This window comes from Stylophora pistillata, chromosome 11 (genome assembly GCF_964205215.1).
Source record: "Stylophora pistillata chromosome 11, jaStyPist1.2, whole genome shotgun sequence".
Classification (NCBI taxonomy): Eukaryota; Metazoa; Cnidaria; class Anthozoa; order Scleractinia; family Pocilloporidae; genus Stylophora; species Stylophora pistillata.
Window position 1 is genome coordinate 22,589,648 of NC_142529.1, and position 25,919 is coordinate 22,615,566.

At 38.0% G+C, this 25,919-nt stretch overlaps 4 protein-coding genes across 5 annotated transcripts; 1 reads left to right on the forward strand and 3 right to left on the reverse strand.

Annotated features, from left to right (window-relative positions):
* Positions 1-256: 256 nt before the first annotated feature.
* On the reverse strand, positions 257-2,971 carry LOC111319679 (uncharacterized). The gene is made up of 2 exons (XM_088738055.1): positions 1,906-2,971; positions 257-557 (listed from the first exon to the last, which is right to left on the reverse strand). Exon 1 carries the CDS (start codon positions 2,820-2,822, stop codon positions 2,013-2,015), a length of 810 nt encoding a protein of 269 aa, XP_088594181.1. The 5' UTR covers positions 2,823-2,971; the 3' UTR covers positions 257-557; positions 1,906-2,012.
* A 4,904-nt stretch (positions 2,972-7,875) lies between these two features.
* LOC111338002 (solute carrier family 35 member E1) lies at positions 7,876-15,949 on the reverse strand. 2 transcript variants are annotated; one of them, XM_022944408.2, is made up of 6 exons: positions 15,758-15,949; positions 12,751-12,816; positions 11,894-12,031; positions 11,015-11,140; positions 9,960-10,202; positions 7,876-9,586 (listed from the first exon to the last, which is right to left on the reverse strand). In XM_022944408.2, exons 1-6 carry the CDS (start codon positions 15,797-15,799, stop codon positions 9,479-9,481), a joined length of 723 nt encoding a protein of 240 aa, XP_022800143.2. In that variant the 5' UTR covers positions 15,800-15,949; the 3' UTR covers positions 7,876-9,478. The 2 variants fall into 2 exon arrangements, with proteins under 2 accessions (XP_022800143.2, XP_088594182.1); XM_088738056.1 differs by lacking the exon at positions 15,758-15,949 and adding an exon at positions 14,795-15,726.
* Positions 15,950-16,174: 225 nt separating this feature from the next.
* LOC111338001 (N-sulfoglucosamine sulfohydrolase) lies at positions 16,175-23,771 on the forward strand. The gene is made up of 4 exons (XM_022944405.2): positions 16,175-16,513; positions 19,088-19,239; positions 19,623-19,803; positions 22,374-23,771. The coding sequence occupies exons 1-4, from the start codon at positions 16,255-16,257 to the stop codon at positions 23,306-23,308; spliced, it is 1,527 nt and encodes a 508-aa protein (XP_022800140.2). The 5' UTR covers positions 16,175-16,254; the 3' UTR covers positions 23,309-23,771.
* Positions 23,772-24,002: 231 nt separating this feature from the next.
* LOC111337996 (forkhead box protein D5-A) lies at positions 24,003-25,644 on the reverse strand. The gene has a single exon (XM_022944401.2). The coding sequence runs from the start codon at positions 25,286-25,288 to the stop codon at positions 24,542-24,544; it is 747 nt and encodes a 248-aa protein (XP_022800136.2). The 5' UTR covers positions 25,289-25,644; the 3' UTR covers positions 24,003-24,541.
* Positions 25,645-25,919: the final 275 nt, after the last annotated feature.

Below are 25,919 nucleotides of genomic sequence, written 5' to 3' on the forward strand. Positions count from 1 at the left end.
AGCGGGAAATTTGTGATTGTGTATCAGAGAAACCAAGTTAGTATGGGAAAAGTATCCCCTTAGTCAGTAAGCTAAAGAACACTGCTCGAACAGTAGTGAAAATAAGGCCTGAAAAAATTCAGGCCAGAACGGGATTTAAACCCATGGCCTCTACGATACCAGTGCAGTGACCAACTGAGCTAACAAACTCCTTATTGATTACTGGATCGTTGCCTGGGTCGAACATCTAAAGCGTTCATAACAATGAGAGAAACCATTCTTTAAAAAAACTCAACAAGTTTATTTGTACTTCGACATAACAAGCCTCAACCATGGATTACAAGTTGGCAAGCCGTAATAATCTGTACAAGATGCAAAGCTAGAGTTACCTTAAAAACAAAATTCTGATCACGAACGAGCTAAAAACAAAAAGGAAAAAAACAATCTTACCAACTGATCGAGACGAGGCAGTATTAAAGCTATGAGAAATCACAGTTTGAGTACATTTTCTATTACGAGCATCTCACCGCATGCGAAGAAAAAACACACAAGGTATCATGTTATTACGTAATAACAAAAGGGAAAATTGTCGTTTTCATTATTGGGTCGTATATTTTAAACACTCATTTCGCTTTAGAAAAGAAGTTGGCGTAGAAATATAAACAAGGAAGACATTTATAGGTGATTCTCTATATTCTACTTTGCGAGTCTGTTAACACGAAGATGACATCGGGCGAGCTCGATGTTCGGAGCTTCTACTTTGTGAGTTTACTATGACGATGGCGACACCGGGTGAGCCCGGATTTTTTTTCTTTATCGGAAATCGACCCGATATGAACCCCTTCTGACGAAATGCGAGATGTGCCTTGATTGACAATTCTCTTTCCAACAAGTTCGATTCGCGTTGCATTACAGTGATCAAGAAAAGCAAATTCAGGGCTGTGACTAAAAGTGGCACGAGAACGTAGGACGTGGGACACGCGGACTCGGGGACTCGGATTTTTGCGCTGAATCTGTAAAGTATAATTTTGGGTGGTCTCGAGAAAGGTAATATGCTACCGAAACAAGTAGACTGTTTCTCCGGAGACATATGTAATGTTAGCGACAAAAGTGGTCGTTTTTGGTCACGTAACTAAAAAAGCGATGTTAACACAAAAGGCAAATGCACGTGATAACATTCCTTCGCATTTCTTTGCCCGCGCTTTTGTTGTCTGTTGTAGTTTATCCGCTTTCGTTTAATAATACAACATCATCCAGCAAAAAGTGTTCTTTAATACTTCCTTTCCAGAAAATCGATGCGAACTAATCACAACAGACGAAACTGAGGTGTCTACCTTCGATAATCTAATGCGAATCGAAAAGAATAAATGAGTGTGTTTACAATTTATTCCTGGTGAAGAGTTGCGGAGTCATTACGAGGACGATGAGGATACTTTCGTCGCGAAGTAATCGCAGCATACGTCAGTTGTAGTTAGTTCGCATAGATCTTCCAGAAAAGAAAGTAAAATAAATTGTAAACACTCTAATTTATTAATTCTTCATCAGGAGCAAATTGTAAACACTGGAGTTCTACTGAATCCGCAATTCTTCATTAGGAATAAATTGTAGACTCTCTAATTTATTCCTTACCCTTCGCATCAGATCATCGAAGGTAGACACCTCAGTTTTGTCCGTTGTCGCTGACTGCAACCGTTACGCACGTCTCCAGAAAAAACAGTCACAGTCTACCCGTTTCGGTAGCGTAATACCTTTCTCGAGACCACCGAAAATTATACTTTACAAATTCAGCGCAAATAGCAGGTGTTGTTTGTTTATCACGTCTCCGAGTTCCCACGCGTCGCCGAGTCCCGACTTCCTCGCGTCCCACGTTCGCGAGTCCCTGCGTCCCCCAGTCTCTCGTTCCGGAGTTCCACTTCCCTAAGTCCCAGTCCCCTAGTCCACGTCCCACTTTTGGTCACAGCCTAATTTCAGTTAAAAATTAGCCCTCTGCTTCCGTTGGCAAAACACTATTAAAAAAAAGAGGACCAACAAAATTAACTTTTAGGCGGTTTAGCTGCTATTAACACACTCACAAATTCACCCTCAGTAACAAACACCTTCAATGGTTTAGAATGTTCTCCGGATGTGTGCCGAGCACAGAAACTTGATAATTTGTCTTTCGTAATCAGCTTTGGATCAAACACACCGTGGGTAGTTGCCCAGAAGAAAGAAATCATGCTTTCAACATCTTCAAACTCCAGGCCATCAGATTCCACGGCGTAACTCTCGACTATTTCAAAGCCTTCAGCTGTACAAATCTCTTCAACCTTTGACCTGCTTTCGCAATGGTAATTGCTCATCAGGCGGCCAAGGTTTTGTGGGTTTAACTCCTGAAAGGCGTCGTGGAAGGATTCAGGTAACACAGGGTTGAACGAGATAACGATTTTCCCGCCTGGTTTCAGGCTCTGGTACATGTTTCTGAAGGCTTCTTGTTTATCTTGGATCCAATGAAGCACAAAATTCGAGAAGACAATGTCGTAACACTCTGTACCCATCCTTGGGAAGTTCGAGGCGCTTCCTTCGTGAATCTTAAGATTACTGATTCCTTCGTGCGATTCCTGAGCTAGTTTAACTCGAGACACGTCCGGGTCCACGGCTACGACTTGTCCGTCTCGTCCAACAAGTTCCGTCAGATATGCAGACAGTTCTCCAGTGCCACAGCCTAAATCCAGGATAACACCTCCGGGGCATGGTGCAATATTTTTAGCTAATTTCATGCCAAACGATCTTTGACTGTTAGTAGAAATCTTTTGGTAACCCTTTGCTGCTCGCTCATTGTTCATCATAGTTTGCGACAGAGACATAAATTCGGGAAAGAGATTAAGTAATGTCGTGGCTGACCTTTAACCAGGGATGCCTAGCACGTACTTACATACGATAAATCCAGATTGAAACATAACCGCTGACTAGACGCTCGAGTAGCGTTCACTCGGGCTTCGTATCGAGCGTTTTATTTGAGCAGTCGGCGCATTCACCACGAGTAAAATTTATACGAAATTACATCCGGGACCTGGGTGCGGAATTTTCGATATCAGTCACTCCAGTGTTACTTTTTGACGGTTATTTGTGCCAACAGACAGTTCAAGTACTTGTGTGAAAAACATTATTTTATTAGCCTGTGTACAAATAAATATGCTTGATCTTTGGCAAATAAGGTTCACCAATCTCTGAGGATTGGCTCATTATTGAGAGGCAGAGACAGATTGCCCATGAACCTTCTTTAGAGCAATATCTATACTATCTGATACTTTCGAATTCTCTTGTTCAATTATAAATTGTGCAAAAAGAGGTATTCAGGTTTTGTGGCACACCTTCCACAGTGACTGTAATGTAAAAGTCTTGCATTAAAGCATTTCAATGGTGAAATTGTAACTTGTCATTCTGCTGTGTACCCACATCCGCCTTGGAAAACAATACTGGAAATGCCAGTTCTTCACATTGTTTATCAAGCATAAATGAGACATAATGTTTGTTTTCTCTTGGTGCTGTACTATAGACTTCATTTCCATTTTACAGTTGTGTGCTTGGTTGCCAAGCCTTTGAACAGTAGTGAGGTTGGAGGTGACCTTGTTATGATACAAACCTTGTTGCTTTTCAAATGTAAATCACTTTGTTATCATGCTAAGTAGATACAGGTCTCTATTATGACAAGGCCACCTTCAGCCTCACTCCGAATCAAAGGCTTGGCAACTAAGTACACAACTGTATAATAACCTATTGACTCTAAGCATGATGTCTTGCATGTTGAGGCTCTATATATATTATTTAAGGGGTCATTATTTTCTTCTTCATTACTATTTCATCTATCATTTTCTCTCATTTCATACTCCAATGCAGGATCACTATCTGTTGTTACATTGTTTGATGTAGCTTGTTGATGTGTGTCATTATCTTCTGCATCATTTTGTAAGCTGTGAGGTTGCTGTCAATCTTGTTTATATCAACAACTATATCTTTGTACAATGGATTATTACTTTGAACCAGTTGAGAACTTGCCACATTAACTATACTGTCATACTGCTTGAAAATAAACATGTCCTCTAAATTCTAACTTTGTTTTAAGCTTTAGCATTATTGTGCCAGATCTGTCAGGTGGATGAGGGAGTTGATTACATTTCTGATCACATTCTACAGGTACATTGTATATTGCACCTTCAATTTTTTGCTGTTGACCTTTAGGCATGACCACAACCTCACTATAATTACTTTTTGTTGAGCTATTAGACTAAGTATTTGCTCTAGTTTTTCTAGTGAGGATAGTTCTGTAGGTATTTCACCCACATAGGGTACACATTCACTACAGCTTGACATGGTAATTTTCCTTTTATGACCTTTGAATGACATGTGTTGCACATATAATTTGTACTGTTTTCCATCAAATGGCTCTTGAATACTAAATATGTCTGGCTAGGGTACTTCTTGTTTATGCACGATATAAAAAAAAAATGCTGATTTCTTATAAAGTATTTGATTACAGACGTTACATATAAAATAGGAGCCTTCTCTTATTGTCCTCTTAAACTGGTTAATACACAATTCAGCTGATCTGGCTTTCACTAATTTCACATTGTGTTGGGAAAGTAATTCTTCTTTGTAACATCCATAGTTGAATATTTTCTTTTTACGTCTCCTGGAAACCTTTTTTTTGGCAACAGGTTCCATGCTGTCATACATATGTTTTTTTCTGTGCTTTCTTGTGAAATGTTTCCTTTCAATCTCAGTAATTTTACATGAACAGCACATAAATTGTATATCATTTTCCATAGTCTGATAACCTTGTTTATTTTAAATAATATTATTAATTCCTCTTCTAGATTATTCACACCAGGAATGTGTTTTGTCTGTTTCATTGCTGGTGAATGACTGTCTTCATATGTAGAAGAGAAAATTGTTTTACTTTGCATTTGTTAATAAATACAAGCTATTCAGTAACTTGAAATCCACATTAAAAAGCCTGTTTTCCCAGTTTGGTTCCTTAAATCATTAATAGGTCTCTAAAGATATCCTGCTTTCAGTTAAATTACTTAATTCTCTATCACTTACTTCATAAACATGTACATTTATGTAAGTGCGAAATATTGTAACACACTGTCAGGCAGGGTATCAGATGTTAGTTTATACTAAAACAGTGGATAGCGTTGAAGGCGCGCTCTGATTGGTTAGTCAAACTCCGAATATCCTTTGCTATTTACTTCTGAGCAACTCGGGAAAAAATGGCGTCCCAGTTTGCATCCATGACAAGCAAAGAAATCACTCAAATTAACGACGGTGGTGTATATTATCTCACTGTTGTATATTATCTCACTGTGGTTGGCGGTGGATATTTACCTCGCCGCTTCGCGGCTTGGTAAATATCCACCACTAACCACCTCCACTTTGGTGAATAGTTGTTAATTAAACACTGCTTACTGTGCATTGTATTGCTAAGCTGAGATCCATTTTCAGTGATTGCATCTAAGGTATTTGAGTTCCAGGCAGTATAACTACAAGGTGAGATGATTGAATAACATATGGAATAAAGAACTACTGCAAAACAGTGGTCTTTGTAACACTTGTGTTGACCTAATATATATATCTTATTAACCAAGCGCAAGGGTCGTACTGGGAGAATATCGGCCCGAGGTCTTGACAGTACGGACTGAGCACAGCAAGGTCCATACAAAAAAGACCGAGAGCCGATATTCTTCCAGTATAGTCCCGAGCAAGCTTGGTTAATAATACGACTGAAGTTCAAAGGGAAACAAGTGCGGTATCATTCAGGACCATTTGGGACAGTGCCTGGTCCAATACTGAGAGAATATTGACTGGCAATAGAGCATTTTGATTGGTTGATTTTAGTTATTGGCCCTCTGACTGCCTGAGTCGTGTAATAAGATCTCTTTAATACCTCTCTTACATTGTTGCTTATTGCCACGTCATATTTTGTAATTTAGTTCATACAGATCAGTTGCTCAAAAACTTTGAAAGTAATGCACTAAGTTGGCTGTAGATGATATGTCTGATAGAACATGTTCCTCGAGCTTGACTTTTACTATAACCATCTCTAGCATGCGAGTCAATCACCTTAAAATGGCCATTATGACCTTTATTGTTCCATTTCAACGACTGAAGAGCTCTTTTCAGGCCCCTACAGTATGGATATCCCTCAGTGGTAGGCTTGACCATGGACATTACCAGTGTAACTTTCACTGTATTCTTGCTCGTAACCTTCTCTAGTACTAAGCATTGATGGTAAATCTGTTAGCAGTGAAAATGATTCATGTTCTTGATAATTGTGACAAACTGTTATGAGGCTGGTTTCCAATATGCATTATTTGTTTCAAGTCATCAGGATTACCTATCCCTTTGATATTGGGGTATATTGACACACATAGACTCATTGCAACACACTGTTGCCCTGCATTTTGTCCAAATAAATCAACATCCCCTGGACTGTATGCTGCTTTTATTATTTTACTGGGATCCACATGGTACATACCAGGACCAGGGTTTTTCTCTATATCATCATAGAGCTTGCTATTTGTACAAATGTCCCAGTGAATTACACCCTTGTACCCACTATGTGGGAAATTACACAAAAAGAACCTGAAGTATTTGAGATATTTCCTTCCATGTTTATCTGTACTTGAATTGTGGACATATCTCATCACAGAGTTAACATTTCTTGTTCCAAAAATTGGTTTCCTTCTCATTTTTTATGCAAACCTGAATCATGTTTTATGTGTAATTTTTTTGTGTTTCACTATTTTGAATAAGATCATGGACTTTCCATGACTTTTGTATGTTTTTACTTAAACGGCTCCCTGCATAATTCTGCACTTTTCTACTTTTCTGAGAGGGACGTTTCAACATCACTAGTAACTCTGCTTGGTTCACAATCACGTTTATAGCCATGGCATTCACACAAAAACACGAGTACAATTATAATATGTTTTACATACTTTGCAAATTGAACTGAATTGTTGTATTCTTCTTGACACTGTAACATCATGATGTTCATGTACATAGGTCATATTGACAAATTTTTCTAGCATATCTAATCATGTCTTCTACTAGGTAAGTACAGACAACTCCATGCGAAGAGCAAACCAACATTGACGATCGCTTGTACAATAATATTGATTATTTTTTCTCAGTTCGTGAGCGGGCGGTATTCTACAAATCGTGCAATCTGATTGGTTCCGAGAGCGGGCAGCATTCTCCCCATCTGGCCCGCTCACTGCGGGCGGTATCCGTTTCGCTTGTTTAACTTTGCAGCATATCTCAAGGTTCGTTGCAATTTTTCACAAATATATCTCATTTTGCCGGCTGGGCAGAATTTTTAAGCAAAGGCTTCGGTCACGACCTTTTGGTGATAAATAGTAGTCATTCTTTCTTCTCTCTCACTCTCAAAACACTTTGGTTTTTCCGCAAAAATCGATTTCGAAATAAATTGTGTGGTACTAAATTTGTTTTTGAAAAGATAGAAACGTGGCCTAGAAACAATTTGTAATTCAATAATCCTTCCCAAAAAGTCACTCAGAAAGTTAACACGAGAGTTAGTTGCAGTTAATAATTACGTTAATCAATGTGACTCCCAATCGCTAATATCTGAATTCTTCAACACAATTTGTTCGTTTGTGAAACGTTAAGCGAAGTTTTGAGTTCTTCTATAAATACACTTTCGCCTATTCTTTGCACGTCCCTTGAATTTGGACATTACTACCGTAAATTTCACAACAGTAACCGAAAGAATTCGATGAATATGAGTCTCATTAAATGTCTAGCTGGACACAGTCTCAACGACTTCAGCTTTTCGGTGGAAGAAAAATCGATTTTCACACATCATTACAGAAAACAAACTAGCAGACTGAAAACTCCAAAACAAACATTTGTATTCACTTACAATTTGACTTTCCGTGACATTTTAAAACGGAACAGAGGTAAGTCTTCGAAGATTAATCGTCGTTGGAAATAAACAATACTTTACGTAAGATCTCCGAGTGCTTTTTTTTTCTTACAAGAACATTCTCATCGTTAACTCGTGCCTGTTTGTCATACCAGTGCTGTTACTTATTCAAACGCGTACCCTTTTTCCTCATCAATTGACAGGTGTCATATTATGACAGTTACTTATCAAAAAATGTTTCAAAGTTTTAAGTTACCTTTACAAATGAAAATGTTTCGGTGAAAGCGTTCTCTTAAATTTGGATAATGTCTGTTTTCTTTATCATCCACTCGTGAACAAATTGACAAGTTTATGGAGGATTTTCCCGTAATTAAACTCGTAACTGTCGCTCTAAATCATTCGGGTTCTTATAGCAATAACTTTTTTGTGTTCGAAAAAAATAAAAATGTTATTGACCAGCATAGGTCGGTCCGTATTGGGAAAAGCTGAACCCTCTGTCTTTGCTTCAGCTTTTAACTCTCTACGGTGAAACCAAATTCTCTTGCAATACCCCCATCGACGCTGCACCACAGTTTCTTTGAAAACTTACCACTTTCATGTATACTTTATTTTGCTTGTCGACCGTCTAAGATTAAGACTGTAACTTCAATGATGTTAGCAATTAAAATTAGCCTGAAATGTAGACTTATTTGATGCTCCCCGCCCCTTGGGTTTAAAAAACCTGATGTATTCGTATATGTGTAAGATATATATCTACGTATGTTCTCATATTCTAGACCTATGTGTCTTTACATGATTTTCTCATTCTAAAAATAAGTTAACAATTATTAATATTAATCCCAATTAGAAGCGGAGCTTTGGGCTCGATAAGGTGAAAATTCAAGTTATTTTGATGCCTCTTTGCCCCCAAATTGCAAATTCCATAGAATTGTCCTCTGTATTCACAGTTTGCGATATATTTGACAGTGCCTCGTTTGTTCGCTGTGTACAGGCCGTTAATATCAGAGCTTCAGCACGAGCGTTTCCTGTTCGCTTGCCTGAAAGTACGAGGGCTGTGCTCTACCAACGCGAATCGGCGAAAGGTCTTCAAGGAGTCTAGTACCAGACTCCCGGTAAACCTCTCCCCGACTCGTGTCTAACTTTCCCGCTGCAGCGGGCTGTCATTCTATGCGTAGTTCCTTCCTTCTTCGGGCGAATTCTTGTCGTGAGGAAAGCAAAGTCTAGAGATTTAAACCTAGTTTCATATATTAAAGACTTCGTAATCGTTTCCTTTGGAGAACGCTGTTTGGTTTGAAGGTTTTTTTCTGGAGATGATGAACTTGTAATAACGCTATTACAATTCTGGTTATTATTATTATTTTTTTTTTGATACAGTAAAGTCAGCAAACGATCACTTCAACAGCTTAACGAAATGACCTCCTCCGCGCTGATTCCCTCTTATTTCTCGCCAGATACAAAAGGGGTTGAATCCAACAGAACTGCCCGCAGCATCTTGGCTTCAACTCCACGACAGGAACGATAACGTCACCTTATGTATAGAAACCCATGCATCGAGTCGGTCTCTGGCAGAACTTATACAAGATGATAATGTCTATGATTATTTGTGACATTGTTTAGCTGTGCCGCATGTTTCGTGTGCGTCGGAAGTTCGAGTTTTCTGCGGTTGGCGTCGTATTTTGCCTGCAAGTAGAAAATTAGCGTGTTCGTAATAGATGACAAATACAGTGTTACGCGAGTTAAAAGTTTTTCACAGACAAAAAACAAAGGATAAAATTTGGAAGTTCCTTTCTCAATTCCAGTCTGTCGAAACAAATCTCGTGCGCGCATTTAAATTGCTACGTACGAGCCAAGCTGTTTCGCTTTTAACCCTATACATTTTCTGAGGTGCTGACAAGGTAAATTCGTTTAACAGTCAAGAGCTTTTAAAAGTTGGTGATCACTTTCGTTATACTCATAACCTCAATGCTTGACCCAGGGATGATATTGTAAACAGAAATTAAATGCTGGTCACTCTCTAACATACCAAACAATAATAATCAACTGTGAAACTCACCTTGTTATATAGAAACACTCCAAAAATGGCAGCTAACATTCCAACTCCATTATATAGGCTGACTGGATTTCGCAAGAACATTATAGACACTGTAATTACTAAAATTCTTTTGGTGGCAGAGGCCACTGCATAGCTTAGTGGAGTCACTAGAGATAAAACTGTAAAGGCCACCATATTCTGGGCAAAATTTAAAAATCCATTTATTGTTAAGATAACCAGCAGCCATAAAATGTCCTCCTTTCCCTGAAATAAAGAAAGCAAAATGTTGTTATCAAACAAAGATTTGTTATATACTTTAAATAAAGAGAGTTTTCGTGATTATTGTCTATTTAGAGACCGTAAGTCTGACCTCTCGGTTCGCTCAATTGGTTAGAGCGCCGAATAGTGTTGTGCGGGAGGTCGAGGGCTCGAGCCCCGGCCGGACCGATACTCATGGTCTTAAAATAAGGGAGGAGAATTTGCTACCTTTCTATAATCACAAAAATGGATAGATATTCTAGTCTTCTCGGCTAAGGACGAATAAACCGTAGACCCCGTCTACTGCAGTGGATGTCCTCCCCAGGGGTGGGAAAGGTAGGAATTGGCCCTGAAAAGCCCCCATGGGGAGCAGTCAACTAACGTATGTATGTATGTATGTATGTACGTACGTACGTACGTACGTACGTATGTATGTATGTATGTATGTATGTATGTATGTATGTATGTATCTTTTAAATAATTGTTTCTTCAGTGGACTTGACTTTTTTTTTGAGCGACACAACTAGAATTTTGGGCAATATGACTCAAGTTTGGGTGATATAAGATATATATATATATATATATATATATATATATATATATATGCAGTTAGTTATATATATATATATATATATATGTATATATTCCTGGGTGGAGAGGGGTACTACAAGAGTAAAGTGTTTGGCCCGAGAACATAACAAATTGACAACAAATTGGTATTGAAACTCTGACCCCTTGTGCTGGAGTCCAGCGCACTGAACATTAGGACCGCACATCTCCCAGAACAAAGAAGGTTTCATTATTATTTTAATGCTCACCGATTCGAGTTCAAGTATAATTCTTCTCAAATCATACAGCGCCCATACAGGTAGCAACATGGCAGATGCTATAGTTGCCATTAGCAACAACAAACGTAAGTGATTCAGTTGTAAGTCTCTAAGTGCCTGAATATTAAAAAAAAAAAAAAAAAAAGTACATGTAATACATTAGACTGGAAGGGATAATTATCAGAGAGTAAAACAATTAAAATGTAGCAGATATATATAGAAAAAAGAAGAGGTTAGGAGAAGGACAGAGGGATGAGATGGTGCTGTGGTGAGAGGGTGAAAGAAAGGAAGCGTTAGAAGTTTCAGCCCTAAAGTAGCCAACAGAAGAGCTCTTTTGTGGCATTTCTTGGGCAAGTAGTGGCAAACACAAGTAAAGATGAGAGTAAGAAGAGTGTGGAGGGTGTGTAGCAGGTTAAAGAAGGGGTGAAACAAGATACCACTTTTAGGCTTTCTCTCTTTTACTGTTGTTGCCTTTTTTTGGCTCCTCTGAATACTCAGAAAAATGACTCAAGTCAGGGTCTTGAAATTGAGGAGTATACACCTCTGTCTCTTGTTGTCTGGAGCTTCCATGCCATGTGATTAGCAAGGAAAATTTTAAAGATTCCTTACGTTACAGTGACGTTGTGAAGCGCCAATGATGGCAAAATTACTTAACATTAATACCTGAGAAGTGTTCAATCATCCAAGGGACAAGAATGGGGGAGAAAAGGACACACAGAGAGAGGGAAAATGGAAAGAAAAAAGGAAAAAAGGGATGATGGAAAAAAGGGAAGGATGAGAGGGAGAAAGGAATAATAGGGACAGGGAAGAAAAAACAAGTTAGAGCAAGGGTGAAACATGCCGAGAAGAGAATGTGGAGGCAGTGCTTACCTTTTTTGTGAAAATATTCTGTATAGCAAAAGTAAAGGTTGCTAACAAGGCACTAAGAAGACCAACCATGTCAAAAGACAATTCAGTCACTGTAGCAATCATGACTCCACCAACAATGGGAATTAATGAACAGTACACCTGAAATGAAAACCAAACAATTAGTGTTGAATGAATGAATGAACGAACGAACGAAAGGAATGAGAATATAAAAATTGACAACAAACATGACCAATAATAATAATAATAATGTTTATTTCTTATATTGCGCAGTCTAATATGTAGTAAAAGATATGATCGAATGCACATTACAACATTAAAAATCCTACAGCAATGAGGCTAATCCTACTACTGATAGCAATAATAATAATAATAATTTACAATTTTTTGGAAAAACAATAAAGGTAAAATAATGAATTAATAAAAGAACTAATAGAAAGCTAAATTAAAAAGATGTGTCTTTAGTAAAACTTTCAAAGTATCCAATGATTGACACTGTCTAATTTCCAGAGGTATTCGGTTCCATACTTTGGGCGCAGCATGTTCCAAAGCCCTATCCTGCAGAGACTGATCAATTCTTCTTATATTAGCCACTCACTACAGAGCAGAAAGGTGATGAGAATCAAGAAACATATCACCAAGGTTGCTTTTTTTACTTTTGACACCAAGTTCTTAGAACACTATAAAAAATATGGCAAACAGTACAAAGAACTACCATTGAGATCTTAAGAAGCCGAAGGGTGAATTGGATGGCTGCCTACTTTGGGATACCCCATTCCATTTAGTTTTAAATCATATACATTTGGAATGAATTAAATGAAAAAAATAAACCAAATATTGAAAGATTTGTGTAAACTCACCGCTCCTGATTGTGTTTCTCCTAAAATTAGTCTTGAAAGAATAACTGTAAAGACTGGCATTGTTGCCTGTAAGATAATGTATTTTTCACTCAATGTATTTTTCACACTCAAGGTCTTAAAATAATTGAAGGTCTTAAAATAATTGAGAAGAATTTGCTACCTTTCTATAACATCAAGAAATGGTTAGATATTCTATTCTTCTCGGATAGGGACGAATAAATGGAGGTCCCGTCTCCTGCAGAGTTGGGGGTAGGAGACGTTAATTTCTCATGCACGAGATTACTGTGTGATGGATGCCCTCCCCTGGGGTGGGATGGGTGGGAGGGTGGACTAGCATGAATGGTTTGTACGTTCCTTTCTAGTCCTTCCCCACTGCAAATAATGCAGTGAAAATGGAGTAAATTAAATTAATGTGAGAAAAATTAATCACAGTTCTTTTTTAGCAAGATGGTAAATTATAACTAATATTGCTGCCACTGGGAATAATAATAATAATTATAATAACTTTATTTATACTGCAAAAATAGATCAGCTGAATTTAAATAAAGACAGCTGGTATTAATGTATATGCAGTTGATAAAATATTTCAAATTGGTTTTGGCCTTAAACAAAAAAACAAAAACAAACAAAAACACTTTCAACCAAATGTTAAATCATTTCCTAGACTCAATTTGTCTGTTGATCTGAATCACAAGTCAGTTTACCATGGACTCCAATTATTTCAGTACTTCAGGTATCTTTAGCTTCTTTCAATTCAAAGTTGAAAAACTGAAGATTTTGGCAAACAAGATCAACTAAAAGCAATAACAGAATGTGAAGTTTCTGTGATGACAAATCACCATCATCAAATGGAAATGATTTATAAAGATTTAGATCTCCATAGAAACACAAATGTTGACATTAAATTCAGAACAAATAAAAGTGTGGAACTAAAGAGAGGAATGTTCTGAAACTTTCCATGGCAGTACTATAGAGGTTGTAGTGTTAAATTCTAGGATTTCTTAAGACAAAACCCTAAATCAAACATTGAGGTCAAGGGAAAAAAAGAAATGATTACTAACTGAAGAATGTCTTGATTTTTAAAGAAATTTTCCTTGTCAGCAACAGTATGGAGAATATGCATATAGTCGAACCTCGATTATCTGGACTCATTGGGACAAGACAAAATAGTCTGGATAATTGAGAGTCCGGATAATCGAGGATACAAATATTAATGAAGAAAAAACTGATTAACTCAAGAAAGCAACATTTAATCTTGAAACAAAACATTTAAAAATTGTTTTGAAAAACATTTGGCCTACAGGTTACAGAATCATCTCAGCAACAAGCAATTCTAAGCCAATCAGATGTCATTCAAAATGTTCTTCATCAGTTACAATGCATGCAAGCACTGCTTTTGCTTTTTGAAAGCATAACAAACTTGCTTCTACTTCAACACTGCAGCTTTGAAAAGAATATGGCTATAGATCTTGATTATGGCTAATAAATATGCATGACAAAATTGGGACCAGAGAAAAAAGTCCGGATAATTGAGAAATTCGGACTGCCAAGGTCTGGATAATTGAGGTTCTACTATACAAGGGAAGTGATCACCAATTAAAAAAGCTTTTGTTTGTTAACCAAATTCTCCTTTTCAGTGCCTTACGAAATGTGTAGAGAATATATGGAGAATATGCACACCAATGTAAGGTGCAACGGGTCAAACTTGTACATATGGAACTTGATTTAGTGTGAACTGGAAAGGTGTTCATCAGATCCTACTAAGCACAGTTGCACTGTTTCAGATTTTCAGAGCCACACTGACTATAACTTCAAGCATCAACATGAGTCATCAAGTTTAGGTTAACAAGGGCTGGATACCGATGGTGTTCTGCTGCCTGGGAGACCTCTTGCGTCTCTGGCAAAGCTGCCTACATGCATAGCACCATCGGCAGCCGCTAATGAAAAATGTGATGGAAATCCCAGGGTTACCACATCAGGGTTCATTTTCTAGTTATTGAAATACTCCAAGAATAAATCTGTGCCAAGTCTAAGATAAACGTACCTTAACTTGTGTGTGGTATCCAAGAAAATTCATGAAATACAATAAGAATACATGCATTTCAGTAAAAAATATATACAAAAAAAATTAAAAAAGGCAAAAAGAGAGCTTTGCCACCTGCTAACCCTCTCACTCCTCACTCCCATGATCTCATTAGTAACTCCCTTTACTGTCTGCCTTACAATTCTTATGATGTTAGTTTTGAGAATTTGGTTTTGAATCAACTGATAAACCTCTGATTGTCTTTTTACGTTATTCTCATCACTAGTGTGCTTGATATTGTACCAATATTGTTGGGAGAAATTCTGTCTTGGTCACTCATTGGAGTTACAGGGTAAAAGAGTTAAACATATTTTTAATTATTTCGATCTATTGATGACAACAGAGCTATTTTTTAAAGAAAAGAAAAAGAAAAAAAGAAAGCTACGATGGGAATCGAAAGTTAGGGAGAGAGACACATTTGCATGGCGAGTCACAACCAAAGCTTGTTTTCTACTCTTACTGTGTTTCAACTGACACCAATTCATAATTTATCATCGGCCTGGTTGTAAGAACTGCTGTAAATTCAGAAATAACGCGAATGGATATGAAATCATTAGGATCGAGTGTCAGCACAAGCACAGCTGTTCCTCTAGTTTTGTTGCGTCGTAGACTGGAGACAAAAACACAACGGGTTGTCTGATTTATATCACAATGCACTTCCACGGGTCAACAACTTTAATAGAAGTCGAAACAATTACAAGTAGGTTTGACCGGCTGATAATCAAAGATTCTCAGACGAGCTTAGGATAACTCAACTTTGACAAACTGAGAATAAGTAGTAACCTTAACTTTTTGGAAAATTGTTTGAAGTTTTCTGATTAATCAAATTTAGTCCTGAAGCAGATAATTGAGCTTTGATTTTAAATATATATATTTAGAACCTATCTTTATTATAGAATCATTGTTTTTAAAAAATCAACCTACCCGTGTGAGAATATGAAACAGGTACTTTCCATATACTGACATGTGCTGTTATTGCAGCAAAAGCCTTTCCAAAGGAAAGTGGTAAGATCAGTTTAAGAAGACTTGATTTCGGTAAAGATTTCATAGGAGGCACACTCCACACGCGAAGAGTTGGCGACAAATAAAGAGCTGTTGAGACGACTTGAACCATGGCTACGGTGACAGGGAAAGGAAAATCCGTGAGTATTTTTTTCCCGATGACATTGTTCGTTGAACTGATCGTGTACCACAACGAGCAGAGAAGAACTATTCGGAATGCTTCCGATCCAAAGCTCGCGGCCATGTCTTCGATCGGCTGAACATGCCGGTTTTCGACACGTCATAGCCATGTAGCCACGCTTCCGGTTTGAAAATGTTCTATTTACTTCCGGCAATCTCAGCTTTCTCTCCAAACATCCTGTCAGACACCTTTTTCGATGCAGCTTCGAGGCGACATCCTGTAAACAGATTCCTCAAAAATGTACCAACGACAGGTCATTTTATATGTATATCTGATAGTTTTGTCTTTTAGATCGTCTTCTAAAGCGGAGAAAGTTGATAAAAGAAGGAATGTTTTGGTTTTCATCGGAGACGATGCCGGCTTCGAAACACAGGTTTACAACAACACGGTTTGCAAGACCCCCAACATCAACGCATTAGCAAAGCGTAGTGTAATTTTCAGAAATGGGTACACTTCTGTGAGTAGCTGCTCTCCAAGCAGGTCAACGATATTAACAGGTAAGAAAATCTGTCTATTAGGAAACATTTGGTGGTAGCTTGAGAGACAAACCGTATGGAGAACAATTTCGTGCAGGGGGTGGGTCACATGATCTAAGATCACAAGGTGGACATAGAAAAATTCAAAGAAGGGATGCTTTTTTATCTGGACCGCAGAAATTTGTTCATTTAGATCTATTTGTACTCTAAATTGTGCACCAGTGATCCGGAGTTAAAAAGCTCAAAGCTGCAATGAAATCGGTCACGTTAAAACGTAGACTGCTGAGACCGCAGACCGTGCGATGTTTCTGTTTTTTTTTTTTTTTTTTTTTTTTTTAACTCTGGTTTGCATATGATCAGGGTGTATATGTTGTAGTTCAGTTTTATCAAACTCATTATAAACATGACCGAGAACAAAGGAAAATAAGATTTGAACTAAGTATAAAATTGAACTACAACATATACACCTTTTTCTTGCTCATTTGGTGATGTTGGAAGTAAACGGTTCCATTTTCTGGACACTACACAGGGGGACATGGGGGTTTCTGAATGCAAAATTAATGTATGGGGTTACATGGTACTCTTGCCATATTTTCATCGCACTGACACCTTGATATTAAAAAAGTCTAAGGATTTACATGGTCTGGTTTAATTCATTCATCTTTACCACATACTGGTCAATGGCTGGCTAAGAGTGCATGTGGTAGAGGTCCAGAGGTCAAGTAATATATTAACGAACACAGCCTGGGAATAATCAGCTAATGTGTAATTAAAGATTAACTTAGTTGTTCAACCACAGATTATCAAAAGCTAGTTTTTAAGAGGATTAAAGAATACACTGCAACACCAGAAATGGTTTATTTCACTGAACACTGGTGATTCATAATTACAAACATTTTTAACTGTAAGGTTTGAGGTCACCGCAATGTCATGTTGAAAAAGGATCAATGCTGCAACACCGCCAACCCCCATATCCCCGTCACTACATGATGTAGTTTTTTGAGGTTATTTTGAGCTCATGCTGCCAAGCAACAATTTGGAAGAATGCACAAGTAACATACAATTCCCTAGTCTGCACAGTAGCCACAATAATAGTAATAACAGTAATGATAATAATAATAATAGTAATAATAATAATTTAATTCTTATTTTGCACACTTTCCATGAAATGATGAAGCGAGCATTACATCTCAATACTAGTCATTAAAAATATACTATGATAAAATTAAAGTATACAACATATGTTAAGATACTAGCAACTATCATGGTAAGATTTTAATAGAAATTAATTAAAAGCTTCCTTAAAGAGGTGCATTTTTAGGTGGCACTTAAAAAAATTGCTAGATCTGTAATAGAACGAATCTCATGCGGTAATGATGCATTCCAAAGTGCCCGAGCTGTGACCTGGAATGATATGTCTCCTAATGTAACCCTACTTCTATAAGTTGGCATTGCAAGCAACAAATCGTCCAAGGAGGATCTTAATTTATAATTTCCTGGTCTTTTAATTGACACAAGTTCTCTTAAACATGTTGGTGCAATTCCATGGATGCATGGCCTTAAAAACAAATAGCAGAATCTGACGTGTTGCCTAACTGGTAGCCAATGCAGCTCATATAGGAATGGCATTATGCACAGTCTGCATAGTATGCAGGCTCTGCAGGGTCTGCATGCTTTGCTGTCTGCATATAAGAATGACTGCAGAGAAATACTATGAACTTAAGCATTCTACCTTTCAAGATAATTATGCATTAATTGAATGTTACAATGTATGTAAACATGATGTCTAGTTTTGGTTGTGAAAATTCTTTAGGGTATGGATAACTTACAGTGAACTAATGTATTCAATTTTCAGCTGGGAAAGTAGCAATGCTGCTAGTTGATTTTTGTTCACCCCCCGGCCTCTAGCTGTTACACATTTCCTAATGTCAATCACTTGGAAGAATTTGGTGTTAGATCAAAATAACAACTACCTGATAACTTTGAGTATTCTCATTACCTGTTTGCTGGATAATGTATGGATATTATAGGGAGAAGTTACATGTTAATCACTTCTGGGAGGTAAAGGGTAATGCTTTGTAAATCAGGATGAGCTGTGGTTGTCTGGGCCAAAGGATTCAAGAGGAGACTAAATAGCCCACCTTAGGATAGGATAGTATAACTTTATTTATACATGGTTTTTCCATCAGTTGACTTAGTTAATTCTATACTAGAAACCTATCTATCTAACTACAATAATAATTTGATAATAATTCAAATAAAAGAAGTAAATAAAAAATTCTGCTTTTCATGGAGGCCGTGTCTAAAATTTACTTAAACTGTGGTGACTTAATTTAGATTTGAAATCAGTCAGCGAAGATGCTTGTCTTAGGTGTACAGGTAAGTTGTTCCAAAATTGAGCTCAGCTGTACAAAAAACTTCTCTTGAGATAGTCAGTTCGAGGTTGGGGAAGAACGAATTTATTGTCGATATTCCTTAAACAATAAGCACTTACACTGTCATGATATACAAATCTTGATCTCAGATAATCAGGTGTCATACCATATAATGTTAATCTTCTCTTGCAACTTAAAACTACTTTTGTCATGGCTCCAGGTCTTCCACAGCACCAGAATGGTATGTATGGCCTCCATCATATGTACCATCACTTCAACTCATTTGATGAAGTCCAGAGCCTTCCCATGATATTAAATAAGGAGAAAGTGCGGACAGGAATCATTGGCAAGAAACATGTGGGACCTGACTTGGTGAGTACAGCTTGGACCTGTGATAGTGTGAAGTTGATTTGTTTTTGAGCTGCCAATCTCTGTTTATATTCTTTTCTAGATGAGGGGGTTCTCACCTTAGTTGATCCAGACGAGTGCAGAATTCTCTGGATGAACTTAATAAGAGCTCAGTGGCAGATCTAGGGGAGGGGTTTAAGGGGCCTGGCCCCTCTCCCCCTCCCCCCTCCCATTACCCCTCCCCCCTATTTTGAGTAAAAAAAGTTGTAGAAAGAAGAAAAGTCAGTAGGTGTACCCACTTAAAAAAAACAGCCTACCCCATTGGCTCAAGATTTGGATCTGCCAGTGGGTCGTATGGAAGGCTGCAAGGAGAATTACATTGCATTCTGGGTATGTTTTATCATTAGGTGTATCCATTTGAATTTGCTTTTGATGAAGAGAACTGTGAGTTACTTCAATGTGGCCGCAACATCACCCATATGAAGGACCTTGCCAGAACGTTTTTTCAAGGCTCACAAAATGATTCGCGGCCATTCTTTTTGTACATTGGGTTTTTTGATCCCCATCGTTGTGCTGGAAATAAGTATGGTGAGTACTGTAAATGTTATATTCTAAATATGTTACGTTTTTTATGATGAGATCTTGATGTTAAACCTGAGCAAACTTAATTTTTTTAAAGCAAAGGCATGAGATTCGAAGGTGCAGATCATATTCAAGGGCACTACAGATTTTCAAGCATATTCCAGAAATTTGTGATAATGTTAAAAAAGATAATTCCAACATATCAATCTCCAGTAGTCTAATATCATCACTTTTCAATTAAGTACTTGAAGAGAACATGAGATTGTCATGCACAATTTGTTCATCTTGCAATATTACTGCTTGAACACCAAAAAGATTGTATGTGTTTCAAAATGTTGAACATGACTCTGCTATTGCTTGTGGTTGCAAACTAGGTCAATATGGTTTCCCCTCTCCCCAATCTCTTTCTTCTCTTAGAGACTTCTTGGCACTCAAACATTCAGATACTAAACACTCGATGGATAATCTAGCACAGCTTTCTATCAAGGTGAACAAAAAAGGAGTAAAGAAAGAGGCTTTGAATTTAAAAACAAGTGATTTTAAAGAACAAAATGTTACTAAATATCTGCACATAACAAACAGTTTTATTGATCAAAATAATATCATTTTCCAGCCCTCTTGATTGAGTGGAAGGTGAGAGAGCTTCAATTATCCTGCATCTATTAATTGGTTAATTTGGTTAGGCAGGGGACATTAAAGAACCCACTCACAAGATTACTGTGATGTGGTCTGGCCTGTTTACTGGGAATTGGGGGGGGGGGGGGGGAGGGGGCAACTTCAAATAAGTTTCCTTTGATCGTTTGTAAACTGCTGATGCAGTCAGGCCAAAGTCTCCCGAAAAGTGTTGTGATGCACATTTGATCATATCCACATGTTAATTTGCGAAATATAAATACTAAATTATTATTATTATTATTGTTATTATTACTATTATTATTATTATTATTACTATTATTATTTTTATTAATTATTGCTCACCTCCACACCAATGTTGCTCTCAAACCCTTAACCCTTTATGGCTTTAAGAGTGATGCATCTAAATTCTCTTTACATTATCACTGCTGAATCAAACATTGAGGTAGTGAGAATAACAGAAATGATCACCTTCTGAAACAGCTCTTGATTGGTAAACAAATTTCCCCTGTCAGTACCATAAGAAATGGGAAGGTAACAGTATAGAGAATATAGATAACCATATTAGGCTACAAAGGGGTTAAATATAAGTGCTCTAATGTCTGCATCAGCCAATTATCTTTTATGATTTGATTTACTAACTTGATTATACATCACCTAAAACACCTTTAGTGGAGACTTTCTTTGTCTTCTACTTGCTGATAATTCTAATTATTAAGCTCTTTTTGATATTTGTACTATGGGGCAAAGGTGTGGAATGCCTTAATTCACTTAGTCTACCAAATTTAAGAAATGACATATCACTCCTCAGAAGGAACTTGTTGCGATAACAGCCATTTTTGGTCATCAGAACAAAGTAATTCGCTATGAACTTCTTTAGTGATATATTTAACTATTCATGTTTTGGATTCATTGGTATATCTGTGTTTTCTTTTTTTTTTTTTTAGATTTTGTTGATTATGTCTACAGTTTATTTCCACAGCCCTCCATTTCAATGTTACTTGATTTAGTTCTTATTAACCGAGAGGGAGGTCTGTATGGGAGAATCTTGACCGAGGTCAGCTGAAGATTCTTCCATACAGACCGACCTAGCTCGGTTAATAAGATGTTTATTATATAGCTGTGTCTTCTATGCCAATTTTTTATATTCTTTGTACCTTTTTTTCTAGACTGGTCTAGATGCCGGTCTAGATAGGAAAATCTAGACTGCTTTCAATATTTATTTCAGCCAATCAAATTCGCGAATTCGGTAGTTCCCAGTCCTTGTGAGACACAGTCATATAATGATAAATGAATATAGCCTATAAATAAATGAACGAAAATGAATAAGTAAATTTGTTGAGCAAACAGAATAAGAAAGATGATACATTTTGAGTTTTATAAATAGTTAAATATTTTTTTCTGTTTTACTGGCTTGGGACAAGGAAAAAATCTGAATACCCAAGAGGAACTCAACCCAACGTCTTTGGATTCAGTAACCATTGTTGCGGCTGGTCGACGCGCGGCCGTCGCCTGGGTTCCCATGCGAGACATCAAAGTTTTCGTGCATGCGCGAGGTGGCGGCATCTTCGAATGATGCTAACGAGGCCACTGAGTTGAAACTTTTCTATATCGTTCAGTTTTTTTTTTTCCGATTTGTGGTCTTTACGATGCGTTAAACACTAAGATTTAGTGCGAGTTTCCCAAAGCTTTCGTGAAGGATTTTGGATTGAAGGTTTTGTTTTTACATGGTTAGTCACTGTTTAGCTTAGTTCGCGGCAACGACCACTAAGCCATAGAGAACTCCCTGATGAGCCAGGCCGTTACGATGTTCTTCTGTGACACGTGTTCTGCGTATCAATAGGATCAGCAATGATGAAGGATAATAAATTGTGAGCACGGCAATGAAACTAAAAAATGTTTTTTTTCGTATTGTACGTTTCTAAAAAAATTTGTTGTTATAGGGCCATTTTGTGAGAAGTTTGGGAACGGGGAGCCAGGGATGGGTGTCATTCCCGACTGGAAGCCCCTCCACTACTCCCCTGAGGAGGTGGTTGTCCCATATTTTATACAAGACACTCCAGCAGCCAGGGAAGAGATCACCAAGCAGTACACCACAATTAGCCGTCTTGATCAGGGCATAGGACTCATCTTGGAGGAGCTTCGTCAGGCAGGCTTTGAAGAGAACACTCTAGTCATATTTAGCTCAGATAACGGGATCCCTTTTCCTGGCGCTAAGACGAACCTGTATCATCCAGGCATGGCAGAGCCCTACCTGGTTTCGTCCCCCTATGCACCTGAACGTTGGGGCCAGATAAGTGATGCTATGGTGAGCCTCCTGGATATAGTGCCCACTGTGTTGGATTGGTTTGGGATCGAGTACCCTAGTTATAAGATTTTTGGGCACAATAAGGTGCAGCTTACAGGGACTTCTGTACTGCCCGTGTTGAAAAAAGAACCGACATCAGGGTGGGACACAGCTTTTGCCAGTCACAATATGCACGAGATGACTATGTATTACCCGATGAGAGTCCTCCAGAAGAAGAATCTTAAACTTGTCCATAACCTGGCCTACAAGATGCCATATCCCATCGCCTTGGATATTTTTACGTCCGACACCTTCGCAGACCTTTTGAACCGCACCCGACGGGGGGTGCCGACGGGATGGTATCGCACACTCGATCAGTATTACTACCGGACACAATGGGAACTCTACGATTTGAACACTGATCCAAAAGAGCTGAAAAACCTGATTGACACACCCTCTTATCAGGATGTGTTTAAAGAGCTACGTCAGGAACTATTGATCTGGCAGAAGAACACTGACGATATTTGGATTTGTTCACCCCAAGGAGTCCTGGTGGAGGGAAGTTGTGAGCCCATGGACAATGACGTTTAGGTACGAGGCCTATCCTATTAATAGTTGGCCTAAATATTCCGTATCCCGTTAATTCCTGTGGTTTTTATCCCTATAATTTCAGCCCAATTTCTCGGCCGAAATCTCTGTTTAAAATTTCAAACAATTGAACCCTCGCCTCACAGAACTCTTAATTAATATATATGTACTGAAGAATATTTCTTACTTTCCATAATTGTTCAATTTTATGATTGAAAAATTGGCGTTTGTGGATTCCCAAGAAACGAAATTTTATCTTGTAAATCTATATTTCAAAAACGTGATGTTATATCAGTCTAATATATTGTAATGTCACAGTACAATCAATATTGTATTGTAATAGTTTAATCGATTTCCCATATTACAGTTGAACTTCAAAATTATTATATTGACATTTATTTTACCATAATGATAGAAGGCAAGCTTCAGTATACTACAGAATAGAATAAAAGAGTAATGTATTGTATTCTTACACGCGGTAACGCGTTCTGGTGGGTTGTTCCTTTTTGAACGAATCAAATTGTACTCAAATGAGTGTCTGTCTCCATCTTGTATTTTAACTTTGTCCAAAATTGCTGTACATTGATTCAAGCCAAGTCTATCGTTTTGTTCTTTTTGCAAGAGAAAGGGAGACTATCGAAGTTATTTCGAGACTGAATTGATTTTGCCTCGGAGCGATTTTCAGCCGAGTGTCAAAAGTAATCCGTGACCGCTATGGTTTTGCTTTACCTTGTTCTTTGATTGGTCCAGAAAACTCGTGCCCTCCTCTCGGCCAATCGGACGTGAAACGAATACCAGTCGTGCTTTGGTCACCCGCGTTTTCGCGCGCTTTTAGTAGTCTACCTGTTTTTACAATGAAGTCTCATTGGCTGATGATAATGTTTTCTTTGTTATGATTGATTTTTGACAATCAATTGAAACCGCTCCACCTCGCCACGTGATTAACCGAGGAAAACTCTAGCCACTCTGTTAGGATACAGCAGAGTGCAAAATGAAAAGCAATAGCACCTTAGTGAAATGCAACTGGGTCAGGTGTCTTCATGCGCTTCAGGCAATTTTGCTTTGCAATTTGAGCTGAGGAGGTTCTGTGATATCTTCTTATGTTCCATTTGGCAACTATGATTACGCTGATTATTACTTTCGACTGCCTGGAATCCACGCAGTACGAGCTAATTAATGGCGACTTTCTAGGCGATCAATTGTTCCAGAACATGTCAAAAAACATGTAACATGATTTTATAATGAGTAGCAACAAGTACAGCGGGCGCAAAGGAGACAAAGCGTGCTGTCATTTGTAGCCGAGAATTTTATTTTTCCACTTCCTGCTGCCCACGGAACACAGTCATTATACAATCGTACTTGCATATCGAGATCCTGTGTGTAACAATACTCTCTGTTCCAATCCTCTTGTTGCGTAAAGTAAGGCCTTGTTGGAGCTTTGACCGGCACGGACACTGATGGAATGACTTCCCGAGGTGACTTCTGAATTACGTCACGGTATGACGTCAGACTGATGTTGCTGTAAGGCAAGACTCGCCTCTCGTCCTCGTCTGTGGAACCAGCTCTGAAGCGCTTCTTTCTTCTCATAAAGCTTCCGCCTTCGAACATGTGAGCACTCTGTGGGTGAAGACACCACAGGTGCCCTTTGCTGAGATTTGTCGGGTCTCTGAACGTCTTCACGAAACAGTCATTAAGAGAGAGATTGTGGCGAATGGAATTTTTCCATCCTTTGGCGGGGCAGTTCTCGCCGTAATACGGAAACTGCTTTTGAATGTGTTCGATGATGCCACTTAGCGTTTGACGACGATTGGGCGATTGTAGAATGGCCATCACTATCAAAGAAATGTATGAGTATGGTGGCTTTCCCTTCTTCCTTTCGACCAAATCTGTCGATTGGTCCAAATTAATTAACCCAAGCTTTGGTCTTATCTGCTTCAAAGCTTTCCTAGGGATGATGGGCTTTTTGTCGGACTCGAGGTTCATTTCTGAACCGAGATTTTCTTTCTCTATCGCTTTCAGCTGAGCACAACGTTTTGAACTGTTTAAATAGAGAACGATCCTGAAAGAACTGAGCAATCATTCTCCGTTTTAACCAAACGCTGGTAATCCGCAATTGGTTGTGCTCACAATACACGCTTAATTTAAGTTGATTGAAAATTTCAATAAAGTGTGAAGCCCTAAATTTGCCGCTACAGTTATTTCAAAGAGTTAAGTGAAACCATGAGAAAAAACGTCCTTAGAGCAGACTGTCCAATCGCATTGAGACAGACATTAGTTGATCAACAAATTACATTTATGACGGAACATTTTAATATTTGTTTTTCACCTGCTTTGTTTTTCACCTGCTTTTTTCCTTGAGTCATCAGATCCTAATTTTTCTCACAATTTGTGAATAGATTATGAGCAGCAATTACTTGCTCTCTCAGTGTTAATATCAGTATGAAGTAACCAATTCCCACAACTAGAATCAATAGTAAGATTTGGTGGGGATAGTGAGAAATTTTGTTTTAGTTAAGGACCCACTAGGTTTTCACTGAAATCGTTAGAACGACCTCAATTTGTCAGACTGGAAGATACTGCAAACTCAGACAAAGCATTTTATTCCTTTTTAAGG